This window comes from Gallus gallus, chromosome 13 (assembly GCF_016699485.2).
Source record: "Gallus gallus isolate bGalGal1 chromosome 13, bGalGal1.mat.broiler.GRCg7b, whole genome shotgun sequence".
Classification (NCBI taxonomy): Eukaryota; Metazoa; Chordata; class Aves; order Galliformes; family Phasianidae; genus Gallus; species Gallus gallus.
In genome coordinates this window covers 14,094,939-14,109,993 of record NC_052544.1, presented here as the reverse complement: position 1 = coordinate 14,109,993, position 15,055 = coordinate 14,094,939, and the positions used below count along the sequence as shown (strand labels likewise).

At 46.6% G+C, this 15,055-nt stretch overlaps 1 protein-coding gene across 19 annotated transcripts in view; it reads right to left on the bottom strand.

The window, feature by feature from the left end:
* Nucleotides 1-15,055, bottom strand: part of KLHL3 (kelch like family member 3) — a 113,542-nt gene that overhangs the window by 25,129 nt on the left and 73,358 nt on the right. For 13 of the 19 annotated variants that reach the window (XR_005839639.1, XR_005839641.1, XR_005839640.1 and 10 more), the window contains 3 exons: nt 9,947-10,063; nt 7,375-7,481; nt 3,393-3,514 (listed from right to left, as the gene is read on the bottom strand). Coding sequence is in view for 16 of the 19 variants with exons in the window: in XM_046900465.1 (XP_046756421.1) it covers nt 3,393-3,514; nt 7,375-7,481; nt 9,947-10,063 (346 nt within the window). In the remaining 3 variants the exon portion in view is untranslated. Of the gene's footprint in view, nt 1-3,392; nt 3,515-5,927; nt 6,032-7,342; nt 7,482-7,580; nt 7,748-9,946; nt 10,064-11,060; nt 14,281-15,055 lie in introns of those variants that run through there. The other 6 variants (XM_046900466.1, XM_046900467.1, XM_040647217.2 and 3 more) reach the window with 6 other exon arrangements.

The window sequence follows — 15,055 nt, the reverse complement described above, 5'->3', positions numbered from 1 at the left end:
CCAACCAGGGCTTCAGCAAACATCTGTGAACTTCCCTAACTCATCCTATCAGTTTTCCTCACTTCTGCAGAAACTGCACAGCACAGCTGTTTTTCCCCAAGCAAATTTATCATGCTCCACATTCAAGTGAACAAGATCTTTGTGTCATACATATGATACAGGTGTATTTCCATCTAACCTCGACGTGGGGTACAACAGAAGAGGAACAGAAATCCCTGGATGGATTTCCCGCAGACTACAGCACGACTGCAGTGAAGACAAATTCCTCCTCTGCTCCACACCTTCTAAACAAGCGGGAGTTTAAATCCCAGATGTGTTCCGAGACAAAACACTCAGTACAGAAACCCTTCTGTTGTCTGTGATCCCTGAGCCATCCCACTGCTGACTGTATCACCTCGTGATCTCTCTGAAAAAGAGGTTCCAATACATAAAGAAGAACTGAGCTGGTCAGGCTGGCCCTCACCTGTGATTTCAACTGAAAGAGGGGAGGTTTAGGTTAGATGTTAGGAAGAAATTCTTCACTCAGAGGGCGGTGAGGCACCAGCACAACCTGCCCAGAGAGGTCATGGATGCAGCACCCCTGGAGGTGTCCAAGGCCAGGCTTGATGGGCTCCTGGGCAGTCTGATGTAGTGGTTGGCAACCCAGCTCACAACAAGGGGGCTGGAACTAGATGATCTTTGAGGTTCTTTCCAACCCAAGCCATTCTTTGATTCTATGATACTCCAAAAAGACACTTGCTACAACACGGGCACTTCACCTGCACACTTGGACAGACCCTTGAGGGGCAATTTACTACAGAGATGACTGGAACTGACCGCGTTGGCCCCTTGGAAAACCAGGAAGGATGTGTGTACAAGAACAAAACAAAAGCCACAAAAAAAAAAAACCACCAAAAACACCAAAACTTTGTGAAACAAAATGTTGAACAGCTACACAAACATGCGCTTGGGCAAACAGCCTCACTGCCTGGACACCCTCTTAGGCCTACAAGAGCAAAAGAAAAGACAGGCTTCTATTAGCAAAGAAACAACAAAGCACTGATATGAAGGCGTGCTGCTGTGACATCCTGGGCACTGCTTTGCACCAGAGCAGCACACATGGCAGCACTCCTGCCCTTGCTCCCACCATACCTTCAACTACTTGGCTTTTCTCCTTTCAACTCTGCTCTCGTTTTCTTTTGCTCACTGACAAGGCCTTTCCATTTATTCATGTGTTTGGTACACTGGCTGTATCTGCTTACTTCATGCCATTTAGCAATCTTTTTTCTTGGCATTTCTATAATGAAGTTAACTGGCACATTTATCCAGGAATCTCTTCTTCCAGCTTCTTCTCAGTTTGCCTTCGCTGCTGTGAACCTTGCCAAGGAATAACAGAAAATTCTTTTCTGCTGACCCTTCTGTGGCTGCAGGTGGACATTAACCCACTTACAGCATTCTGCTCAGCAATAAAACACCCACAGGCAGGATGGGAATTTCTCTTTAAAATCTTGATGGGCTTCTTCACAAAATGATATTAAGTGCCATAAAACATTTTAAGCACAGACATTTTTAACACATAATAAAACTTAGACTAGTCCGTTAATCTTGCCCTAGATCAGCTTCATTTCTTAGCCTTCATGAATTAATTTACCTCCAAGCCTACAGAGTTGCTCACAAGGTGGTTATTTAAATAAATCACAGAGAAAGAAAATTGCTTTATTAGATTGGGGAAAAAAACTCTAAGCCTAAAGGTTAGCATTCACCAAACATATTTTTGATCTTACTGTCCAAGAGATGTGAGCCAGAATATGAAGACATGCACAGCTCTTGCTTCAACTCCTTGTAATCCCCAGGCCACTGCAAGGCAGGATATTGTTTGGTTTTACTGAAAAAAAGATTCTGAGTTTTCTGTTTGATCAGAAAATGCAACATCTGGGGTTCTGAGGCTGGTCTCTCCTGCCAATGCAGAGCAGGACAGAGCTGGCACCGCAGCCTGCCCCAGCTGCCACACTGCTTGTGCCAGATGCAGCTGCACACGAGCACAGTGATGCTCTCATGGAGAAAAGCTGGAGCACGCATGGTGAGTTCCAGCGAGCTCCATTCCACAGTCTGAATGGCTCCAGCACACCAGACAGCAGCCTGAGCTGCTGCCGTTCCATTTGCTGAGTGGGTGCTGCTGGGCCACCTACCAACCAGCAGTATGGAAGGAAAGCAGATGCTTCAGAAACACATGGATCCAAGGCTTCACGTTTCCCCCAGGAAGATGCCAGAATGCTGGTGCATAAATGCCATTTTTCCTCCAGCAAGGGAGGACACCAGAGGTCCAAGGAGCTTCACCATGCTTTCCCACTATAAATTACTGAAGTTATGTGGTATCTCAGATCCCTACAAGCTCAACTACACATTGCAATGAAGGAGGGGATCTGCAATGGGTTTGAGCATCAACTTCTTTGCTGTAACAGCACCTGGAAGATTCATGCAGGAAGAGCCATGTCCTACAGCACAGCAAGGGCCTGCGCCATCCACAAGGGATTGGAGCAGACAAGCATGTCCCATCCACAGCAATAACTGGAGTTCAAGCAGTAATGGGTTTCTAACTAGTCTAGCTCTGCTATCTTAATTAGGTCAACAGAAGCATGGCATTTCTCCTCTCTCTCTCCAGTGACACCAACTGTTGATACCCCGTCCAATGCCCAAATCACACGCAGGAAGACACCAGGCTCCAACTGTCACTTGCAAACAAAAATGAGGAACAAGCAACAAGCTCCTAGCATCCCCTCCAGACATCAGCAGCTAAGTGCACAGCCCTTTTCTTCTCATAAATACCAGCACAAAGAAAAAGCTTTACCAGTAGCCACAGCCATGTGACACAGACAACAAAACACTCTTCCTCAGCATCCTGCTTTGTCTGTAGGCTGCCTTTCAATTACTCCTTCCACTTCCAGACTAATATTTACCTCAAAGAGCTGCAAGACAGAATGCACACAAAGAAAGGAAGAATGCCCTCATTTTAACAATATATTCCACTCAAAGCTCTGCCAAACTATTCCAACTCCCCAGAAGAACTTAAAAACTAACAGCCAGATTCCTCTACCATGACCTTAAGCCACATTTGACTCGCTGCCTGTTTGAGTGTATTTTGACCTTTGACAGACTGACCCACAAGTCAGCACATCTTCTTGAAAGGCAAATGCCTAAGCTCATTACAAGAGCATGATACAAAAGCTAAATGCAATAAGACTTAAGCGCAGGCAAAGCAGCAAACTGCCTCAAGACTAAACTAAGCTGGAAAGAGCTCTTTTCAAGTTCAACCTTTTACTTTCTGCAGCCCGAAGAGATCACTCATCCCCAAAGGCCTTTGAGGTGCCAGCTTCTGACTTGGGTTTCCAGGGGAGTGGCTGAAGCAGACTCACCTGCACGTTCTCTTCCGTGACCTCTATCTCAGCTGTGTAGATGTAATCAATCAGCTTCCTCAGTGTCTGCCCATCCACGTCTTTTATCTCGATCTTCTTGGCTTTGCTTTCAGACATGTCTCCTGAAATGTATTTTAAAAGGACAGTCAGTTTGCTGTGCGGGAGCTCTTTTCAGGCCATTGCTCCCCACACCTCCAGCACATCCTGCTGGTACCTAACGACTGCCCTGACACTATTCCTGACCATCTAAAGATGAACACTGAGATTCTCAGAAGCCTCTTAATGCCACCTAAAGAGCATCTCAACATTAGAAGACACTATATAAGATAAAACTCACCAATAAGAACAATGAAGTTGATTTTTTGCAGGAAAACAACCTGCCAAATTCAGCTGCATTTAAACATGTATGGGGACTGAAAAAGCAACACAGCCCTCTGCTGTGTCTCACCACAGAGACAGGATCAAAGAGACTTTGGACAAGCCTTAGCAGAGCTCACTTTATTCACCTCTTTACTATAAATACATATACACAGGTAGACGAGTAAGCTGCAACAGCTACGTTCAGGTGCTTTGCGGCATGCTGCACAAAATAAAGGCAAGGCAGTTCTACCCTCCTTCTTGATGAACAACCTGAAACCTGCTGAAGGAAACAAGTGTACATCCAGTGTGCACAGTGTGCTGTAGGAAGGAGAGGGGGACCTCCTGGGGTCCTTCCAGCCTTCATGCACAGGGTGACATCACCCAGCCCAGGCTTACCCAATGGGATCTCCAGGAAGCACGGAACAGAAAGAGCAAGCTCCAAAGCAGAAAGGAAACGATAAATGAAAAACTAAACCTAAACAAAACAGGGCTTGAAGAAATGTTAATTCTTAAACCAGAGCATGAATAATCACTACACTAAGAAATCTGGTGACTCAGTACTGCTGTGGGATTAAGAGGAAAAATTGTTTCTGCAGACTAAGTGAGAAGTAATTACAGCCTACAGCTCCATACGGAGCACAAGACGTGTCCAGGCACACTGAGTGCACAGCACACAGCATGGAGCAGGGTGCTAACAGGGGTCTGAGCCTGAGCAAAGCCCAGGTCCTGCACATTAAACCTTTGGGGCTTCACTTACACCAATAAGGAGGCAGGTAAGAGGAGCTGGGTCAGACCATAAGCACAAGAAGGGCCAACAACATCCCAAGGGAAACACGGGCTGAAATAATATTTGCTCCAACTTCCATTTTTAAAATTAATAACGGTTTTATTAAGAGAAGCCCATGAATACAAATATACAAAGGGATACAAGTTGGGCTTTTTAATTGGTGAGATAAACCTCTCAGCCCTAAAACTTCTCCCCACCCTGCAAAAATCTCCAGAGAAGAGAGGGCTCAGCTCAGCCCAAGAGGAGCCGGAGCTGCCTGGAAGCACCCAGACAAAACCCCACAGGTGAGGGGCAAAGCAGAGCTGCACTGACAGTGCACATTGGGACGAGGGGACAGGGGAGGGGCTGGGACACTCTCCTTCAGGATCGATGCAGAAATAGCTCAGAGGGACTGATCTGCTAACATGGGTTGTCTTTGTGCGCTCACGTGACACAGGCAACAAAAATAAAGGCTGTGTGGGCTCCTACACCCACCAGCAAGCTGCTAGCCCTGCATGCTAACGTCCTCCGCTGGCTCTGCTCCGACATCCCACAGCCACAAAGGGAGTCACACTGTGCTCCAGGGCAGAGGCAGCGGGACTGGGACATTCCCTAATGAAAAAGATAAGAAAAGCCCAAAACCTCACCCCCTAAGTTCTTGGAACTAGAGGAATTTGAAGATCCCTCCCTACCCAAGTCATTCTGTGATCGCTGTGTTGATGCCTCCTCCCACAGCAATGCTGAAATCCCCCCACGTTTCTCATAGTAACAGCCCCAGCAGCACCTCTGTAGTATCTGCTGTCCTTCTTGAGATGATTACTAGGTTTTTTTTTTCCCCATACTGATGGAAGTTGTCACCAATCATCCCCAGCCGTGGTGCCAACAAGGACCAGGCATCTGAAACACTCTAGAAAACCAATAAGGAATAGTAAGTGCTGGGTCCTGTCTCTCCTTCAAGCAGTGGAAGATGCAAGTGGAACAAGTGCCCGCTTATTGCAGGACCTCCCAAGGCTATCATCAAGAGACGTGTCTAACCAGAGGTCACTAGATGGCAAAGGAATAATCTCAAGGTCATCAGAAGGCCATCCATGAGTCCAAGACCAGGCCAACTTACAGGGACACACCTGCAGACAACATCAAACAGGGTTGAGCTGTGGATCCTGGTTTGGTTCCCATTGCTCAAAGCTTTATCCTGACCGTGTGCTACTGCTGCCCAGAGGTCCATCCCGTTCCCCAAGAAGTGTTTCCTCCAGCAGGGACTCTGTGCCCGAGCTGCTCTCACCCCTGCATCCTGCATCCATTCTGCAAGTATGCACACACAACAGTGCAGCTGCCAAGTCACACTGCTGACGTGCAATACAAAGCTGAAAAATAAATCCCAACAAATAGCCGAGATTTTAAATACTTGCCCTTCGGAAACTGAACCAACACAGCTTTGCAAGAAGATCCAGTCCATAGAAATGTGGGACCAGAACTGAATGGACAACTGGTCCTTGCCCAATCCACTGCCTGCAGGGACGTGGTGGGGCCCCACGGCTGCCACCCAGCCCAGGGCACACTGAGCAGCCGCGTGACTGCGGGGCCTGATTACTGGTTAACTTGCTGCATGAGGGATTACACTTCTGGAGAATTCCTGTGTGGAAACATGAGCAGCCCCAGCCCTGCTCTGCACCGCTGCATTCCTGCTCAGGTGACCTCTAAGGATCAGAGGGTTCTCCAGTGATTTTCATTTTATTTTAAAACCTTCTTGTCAGGAGCCAGCATCACAAACGCTCCCTGCCCAAAGCACCCAGTGCCAATGCTCCCTACAGAGCAGCAGTGCCATTTACCTTTGCTCCCACACGGATAGGCCACATGGCAAACCTCACATCATGTCTAACATTCAGACACTGGTTCACACTTAAGCTTCTTCCCCCCTCCATTACAGGAGGGAAGGAAAGATGCACAAATGAGAGGCTTTCTTCCTGAGAAACACTGCATTTTGCTTCTAGTACAGCAAATAAAACCAAGCCTAACCCCAAGGTCTGTAAAAGCAAGAAGCACCCACAATGCCAAGCTGATCCTCTTGGACCTCTTTGAAAAAGGCTCTCTCCTCTTCAAGGCCACAGACCAAGGAATACAAAGCACACGCAAACCCCCCAGTGTGCTGAAGCTCTGGGACCATGGCAACCATTCTCTGCAGCATACATTTTCCTTGTATTTGGTTATGTCAGTTCCTATCCTAGAAAGGAGGACAAGGAAACGGAAAGGAAGCGAAGGTGCTCCTGACCATATTGATGTTACCAGAAGGACCTAAATAAGTTGGCCAATGCCTGCCTTGGGACCAACACAGCTCTTCTTGCTGTGTCCACCCACTGACAGCCATGGGCTATAGGGATCAGGTGATCAGGGCCAGAATTCTGTCCCCTCCTTCCCTTCACACTGAGGTTGTATCTGCCATTACCAAAATACACTGGACTGTAACAATGCACCCTGCAAAAAATAAAAATACAGAGCTACTAATGCACACTGGGATCCAGGGAACCACAGTGTTATTTCAGGCAGCAGCAACAAGTGCCATGGGAGATTAAACATCCGTGACCACGAATAAGCATCTGCAGGGCTGGGCCTCAAAACTACAACTTTTGTGCCAGCAGCTTCTTTGATGTGAACAACAGGGCACAGCACGCGTGCCTGATGTTAACAATGTGTGGTTTCATGACCCAAGCATTTGTTGAGGAAGAAAAAAAACCACCCACAGCAAGCCAAGCCCCATAGTAACCTTCCTGTGAGCGATATTCTGCATGCTCCCCCATAGCCTTATACCACTCCCGGGCCCATTTACCGTGCCCCAGTGCAGGGTCTGCTGCAGAGTACCTGTAAACATCGCACAAAAATAAGGGCTGCAGGCTGCCAGGACCACGCGGTGGGCTTCCATCTCCACAGTTTCTGCCACAATCACTACGTCACAGAGGAGTCGCTTGCTGGAAAAACACCAAAAAAGACAAAAGATTGTTTCAGAACTGGTAAGAAAAAAAACCACAAGTATGTTTTATGCCTGAAGAAGCAAGCAGAAGTCCTACCGCTAGGAACAAGGTACCTGAGCCCTTGGGGGACAGCAGTTAGGGCTGCAGCTTACCCCTGGGCCTGAGAACTTCCCTACCCCATGACTTACTGGGATTAGGAGTCACAGGAATACAACAGCGGGTTCCAAACCAAACCAAATAACTTCTATGCTCCCCACTGAATCACTGTGTGGCTTTAGAAAAGCCACTTCATTAATCAGTGACCTTTCCTAGCAGCCCCACATATGTCCTTTGAGGATTCATTAGTTAATGTTTGCACAAGGCTTCGAGATGCAGACAGCCAGAAGTGCTCAGCCTCCCAATAAGTTGGTTTAAGATGTTTGAGCATACAAATGCAAAACAAGGGCGTGCTTTTGAAATGTTAAGCCTGAAAAAAAGTTTAGTGCCTGCAAATCTAGATGTAGCCTTCTCATCAGAAATGCTTATCAAAATGCTGTGCTTTTTCCTGGGAAACTACATATCAAATAAATACATACGAAACTCCTAATGGTCTTGGCACGACTCCTCCTCCTCCTCCATATCTTGGAACAAATAAACAAAATGATTTGTGAAATGGAGGGTTACTGATGGAAAACAGAAAGAAAGTAGGAACTGACAATCTCTGTTCTACATCCACTCTCCTCTGGAAGGGATGAGGGCGGTAATGGGAGCTCTTTAATCCGCTCTTAATGGAAGCTTCTCCATTTTCTTCAGCTGATGCCCCATTCAGTTCCTCTTTGGACTATAGTTATTTAAAGTACCACTCATTAAAGTTAATTCAATTTACATTTGAAAGCTAAAAATTCCAAATGAGGAACATATTGCAAATAGGTTAAAGCTTAGCAAGATTCTTCGTGACCCTCTGCTTGGGACTGCTCCATCTCCACTTGGGATTTCTCCGTGCATTTGACCCAAGGCACAATTATTCAAGGTAGCTGTTAACACTGATTATTGACAGCTTAATGGATCACAAGATCAGTGTAATAGACATGAGAACTGTATAATCCAGAACAGCAGCAGGGGCTGAGGAGTCCCCAGAAAAAGAAAACATCAAACAAGTTCTTAAGGGCAGCTTTCAATTTTCTGTTTTATCCCTTCATCACTGCACAAGACCTAGCTGACTGCAGGCACTGAGAAACACTGTCAGTCTCCAGCTATTCCCACTGTGCTTCAATTAACAAAGGAATAATAGGAGCACAATAGATTTCTGAATATAGCCACACAAACCTCTATTTTCAGATCTTTTGCTTTCAGTACAAAGAGAGGACTAGAGGGATGCCAATATAAAAAAAAAAATACTTTGCTTCATTTAACTGTTACAAGGGAAGGACATCTCCATTTTCTGCTCCTTATGCAACTGAGAATCCCTGTGAGACATCTGTAGAAGGAGACGTTTCTAACTCTTCTCTGCACTGGAGAAAACAGATACTGGGAAACTACTAAATCCACAGAGGAGAGGTGGCTATAGCAGCCTCTTTGGAGTACTGTGAGCGCGCAGAAAGAGTAAAGGGTGTTATCTGCTTTCATCGTGCCATCTGGAGAGAGGGAGCACACACGTTCACGTGTACGACACATTTTTTCGCAGGACTTCTTTGAAAACTTGTGACAAGATCTTAAGTCTTTGCTGGAATGGCAAACAACTCAGGTGAACTTGCCAGAGAAACACTCCCTGAACTTCTGCCTGGATCATGGGGGAACAGCTGAAAAACAGCACAGGCTTAATTAACTACTGCCATCACATCAGCAACGTGGTGGCACTGCTTCTTAAGGACTGTGTTTGCTGACATTTTCTCAGCCTCCATTCTCCTTATGCCCACACAGCTGTTTAAAGACACCAAGGTGTTCCCTCTTAACTAATAATTGGGATTTTTTAATTTCCACATAGAGACCTGAGTTGTCAGTGGGGCTTTCTTCCTGCTATGAAGTGCTCAGCCCAGATTGAGCAACAGCACTAGTTCAACGGAATAAGAACAGTACATTCATAATCTCTGCTCTGTAATTACGTGTAGGTGTCTTTCTGTCTGTAATATTCTATTACTGGTTTTCAGACCATTAGCTCAGCTAAGAACATAGTTTACAGCTAAATTTGCTGTAAGTAACGGAAAGCACTACATGAATTATCATCTCTGCAATGAAGGATAGCGCTCAAATAACTTCTTGAGCTGCTGCTGGCTTCCTCCTGACTGGAAGATAGGGAATGGGAGAACGGGCACAGCACCCCACCACGGAACAGCTGTATTGTAGCTGCCTCTTTCTACTTGCTCATCAATACTCTTCATACAACTATTAGATATTTCTATTTCAAAGCCTCCCAGAAGCCTTTGTGTGTCAATCAGCACCTTTCTGCTAAACCAGAGAGGACGCCCATTAAGTCAGAAACGTACCTCCGCAATTCATTCATGACCCTGAATGCCTTTCTCATGTGCGAGGGGTTGACTGTCACTGTGCGCTGGTCCTTTTCATCTTCGCCTGCCTCAGAGGATCGGGAACTCTGCTTAATGCTGAAAAGAAGAACAAAACAAGAGTACAAAGTTTGATCCTGTGACGCCTCAAAAATAACAGGTATCATAAAACTGTGGCACAGAGCATTACCCGTGGAGTTGCTCGCACGTTTGTTAGTCCAACCAGGCTTGCCATATGAAGAGCATCACAAAATGCAGCTACCTCTGCACTGATGTGGAAAGCCAAACAACCCACATTTCAATCAGCAGGGAAGAAAAAGAAGTGCCAAACACTCGAGGACAAAGCCCAGTCTTACAGGCTGCAGTCCAGGAAAGCAGCGTAAGCTGAAATTCAAGCCAGAACATAACTGCCTGACTGAATAGGAATTGACTTCAGCACTGGGAGTTGCAGGAGTTCCATGGATATACTTTAACACCCATACAGAGAAAGAGAAGTTTACCTTTTCACATCTCATCTGAAAAACCAATGCATACAATACATGACTTATACCTTCTTCCATAGAGGCAAATAGAAAAGGACTATTAAAGCTACCTGCAGATTTTCCAAGCATTAGCTTTGCAGCAGTCACGTTCCATTTCCATTCTAGAAATAGGTCAATTTAGTGCCACTGAAATGTATAGAAAGAATTACTAAACTCGGCTTTCCCAGCAGAACTACAGGCTGTATAGGTAATGTAAAACCAGATGCACCCAGTTCTGTGCTGTGTTTAACCAGGCCAACAGGTGCCTAAGGCACATACGTGTCCTCATTACTTTGTTCCGAGCGTTGGCTCTTTGCACAGAATTGACATAAGGTCAATATCACCACCTCTATGATTCCAAAACGCACAAAATCACTCTGAGCTAAAGGTTCCCACCTGTAAAACAAAGCAGCGTTTTAGAGTGAGATAACTGTTCCATTTAAATCTACTGCTCAGACCTCAAACCTTCCAGCAGGCAGAAGCAAATAAAACAAGCTGAGCAAGGTCATCCTTGTCGAAAATCAGCTCCAAGTGAATGGCTGTCCCTGGGAGGTAACCCCATCACCACCACTCACCAGCCTGGAGACCTGCTCAGAGTTTTCCTTCCAAAGGACAGTCCCCGTCAGCTTCAGGTTTAATACCCTTCTCCTTGTCGCTTACTGTGCTTGTCTCAGGACAGAACAGGCTGAAGCAGGTTAAACCAATAGCTGCACATCCAGGCTGTACCACAGATGGCCTCTGAAGAAGGGTACGAAGCCAGTGAAGAGTGTAGGGTCATTCCCCAGAACAGTCTACTGACCTCTGCTAATGCATGTATTTTCATACACAGTGACTTTTCCCCTGACAAAGCACAATTATTAACTATTTACAACCTGCTATGTGTTCCCCTTACCAAACATGACATTCTTGTGGTTTTCATACCAGCAGCCCAGTATGGCCAAATGAAAAGCCAGAAGGGAGGGCACCCCTTGTTAAACGTTCAGCACTCACAGGGCTGGCAGCAGGCAATGACACAGCCAGGTTTTGTGTCCCCGAGGAAAGCAGCGTGCCTACAGCACAGCCAGCATTCAGCTCCCACCCAGCTGCACTGCAGCAAGGAGCCTCTGAGCACCACTGAGACACGGCCACATTCAGCTGCACCTCCGTGCTGCACCGATCAAAATCCTCTGTTGAAACCTTTGGCTGAGTGAAGTCTGACCATAGCTTTAAAATCTCAGCCTTGCTTTTCAAACAGCCGAGCCTTCCTTTGTGCCTCACCAAGCAGGGCAAAGCAGGGATGTGAAAGCGCGAGTGGCTTCTCCAAGCTTTCAGTCTCCAAAGCAGAAGTACATACAGGAAGCAAGCAAATAAAGAAAGGGAAAACGAAACTGAAAGAGGTGAGCAGACACCTGTGCCCATTGGATGCTGCTTACAGTCACAGGCAGAGACAGCCTGCAGGATCCCAAACCAAGCAGTGCACAGAAGAGCTTCTTTAACCCAGAGAAGCGTGCCACTAAGATTTATTTGTCAGCACTACGATGCCAGCATCCAGACAGTCATTATTTTCCAACCTCCCAGCAGGCAACAGATGCAGATCAGAGGACACAGCAAGACCCCCTGGACACCAAAGTGAAGGTCAGAACAACACACGTCCATAGGGCCTCCACTCCACCACGTTGGTCTGTGCATTTTAAAAGCAAAAACCTTGTTCTTTTTGAAGAAGGCCAATCAGATCTTCCCAAAAAACACGAAGAGCAGCTGTTTCTAAAGCATCCTGATGAACGTTCTCAGATTTACCAGAAGGGGTGAATTTCATATTTTACCAAAGAGCTCGCCATAAGAAAATCCTGCATTTTGTCTGGCTAGCAACTCGTTTAAATTAATAAGTAAAATCAATACGTGCTATTTAAAGGTCTTCCCAAATGACTAATGTAAAGAAAAGTTAAAAAAAAAAATTAATGGCCGATTGCCTTTAACTCATCTCTGAAACTGAGTCAGCTTCCACAGAACTTTGCTCCATTAATACAGAGGAGAAAGCTTTCCCACCCCCACACAAACCCACAGATAGCACCGACACGTTCCTAACATTAAGGATGCGAGGATCCTCACGCTGCCTGCGAACACAACCTGCCACAAAGAACGGAGCTGCAGAGACCGAAGAGCCCATTTATATAACCCTGCTTCTCCCGCTACACGGAGAGCTGTTACGCTTCAGAATTACTCTGTTATTTCAGTAAGGGAGCAAAGCCAAGGAGAGAACGAAGTCCTCAGAGCAGAGCAGGCCATGCAGGTCCTGCCCATCCCCGTGCTGCCCGAGGAGCTGACATCCAGCATCCAGCAGGCCGGGTGCCAGGAGCAATTTGTCCCACCCTGGGCCACCCGAGGCCGTGCAGAGAGTGAATGGACAAGTGATTTAATTTCCCTGGGCCAGATGAACGCCCTCGTTAGGGACACAGCAGGACTGAGACCAGTGATGCAGTCCTTCCTTTCAGAGCGCGCCAACCGCGCCGCCATCCCTCTGCGTGGCCTTCCGGTGCCGAACCCAAATGGAACAAACGTACCCCACGTTCAGAGCCCCGCACTGTGCCAGCGAAGCTCAGAGAGCTGTTTACGGCCATTTCCTCTCTCCAAGCTCAGCAGGCTCAGCTCGGGCTCAGCAGCTCCTCCAACAGAGCTGGGCCACGTCCCAGCCTGCGGAGAGCACTTACACCCCATAACCCACAGCTCCGCCGCATGCAGGCATCACTCATAAAGTTGGGTTGCCTTAGTTACCAGCAGTAATTACAGATGTCTTTGTAGATTGTGCAAAAGAATAAAAGCCTTCCTTAGAGCTAAACTGTCCCCTTGCAAGGTTATTGCCATGTAGAGAGCTAGTAAACCACAGGAACAAAAATCACGCCTCTGCCAAAATCAATTCTAATGCCTGGCTCAACTAAAGCCAAAGTTCACCCTAAAGGAGGAGCAGTTTCCAAACGAGCTTTCCTTTGGAATAGGAAAGGATGAGGTCCTGCTAACATTCCTGGGGGACAGCTCCAGCACCCGGCCTTCTCAGGGACACCAAGCTTTGAGACCTGCTGGGTCCTCACTGTGAGTGCTGGGGGGGCTCTGGGAGCTGCCACATCCCCACAGCCCCGGGTTGGCACCATGGCTTTCCCAGGGCTCAGCAAGTTGCCCTCCTCCTGTATTTCTGTCTTAAAAGATGAGTGACAAGCCAGCTACATGTTTTCCAAAGCGTTTTCTCCAGGCTGCACCACAAACATCACTGTGCAGTGTCAGTCTCAAGCTTCTGACAGGTGTGACATAGCTCTGATCTAAAAATCCAAAGGATACCCAACAGCAGTTACCGGTCTTCAAAGCTACAACGCCTCCATAAAGATAAAGGAAGACCTGAAAATTAAGATGCTCCTGAGAAGAGTAGTTTAACTGGAGTGAGCCTTTAGAATCTCAAAATCACAAAGCAAACGCATGACGGCCAACAGTGCCATTCCCCGAGGCAGACAAGCAGTAAGGAAAGGTTGTGCTGTAGTTACATATTTATAAGACCTCAATTCCTGATTTTTTCTTTAGGTGGATACAAAGACGGTAAAAAATGTGACTGAAGGATTCCAAATACCTGGATGGTTTTTGAGGGAATTTCACGAGGAACGTGTTGTCGTTACAGCACGTAAGATAGAGCATCATGGAAAAGATCTTTTAATAGCATTTATTATCCTATTAACTGAACTTCTTCAGCACCTGCATCAAACATGGACACGTCCACTTAGACAAATGCATGACAGGCATACAAGGGAACCCCCTCCAAAAATAATTTGTATCAGAAGAGACCTCGGGGGAAAAGCAGACTGCAGGGACTGCTGAGAAGAAAACTCCTCACTGACAGTAATGGAAGCAACGCAAAATGACTCAACTATGACAAGAACACTATTTGCTTCCTTGGTATTTTACAGACAAATACTATGAAGAGCCTCCAGCTCGATGGAAAGGTTACCCCTTCTAGAGAGATTTCAGATTACAGGTTGTGAGACCTCTCTAACAAAAAAAAAAACATCCCTTCTTTGTTACCTTTCCAAACTCAGACACATCTTACACACCTAGATTCAGACTTCCTTGACGGATCAGAAACCATTATGCAATTCCTCCACCAAATGAAAGCCCTTATCAGCGCAGTAAAAGAGAATCAGGATTCCGAGATAACTTGTTGCCAGATGTGAACGCTTCAGGTTAAATCCCCCTTGCCCACGGCTGCTTCTGCCCACGTGCAGTGACGTGGGCACACGGTACTGCTGCACAACCCAGACGTAGGAATTAGCAGGATATTTGAGTCCAGGCAGGCTCGGGACCAGAGTCAGAGGTGATACGAGCACCAATAGCACGTTCCTCGTGAGCTACAAAAATGGAAAATTAAAAACCGGGGGGGAATTCTGCTGTCATGAAAGCCATAGTGTGTAAAATTTAAGACCTAATCTGCATGACGCATATTTGAGTGGAAAAGCAAAAAGTACAAAAATGGGAGCAGAAGCAGCCCGCTCGCTGCCATGGCACTCAGCAAGCAAGGACAGCTTTTTAAAGCTCCCAGGACTTGTTCTGAGCA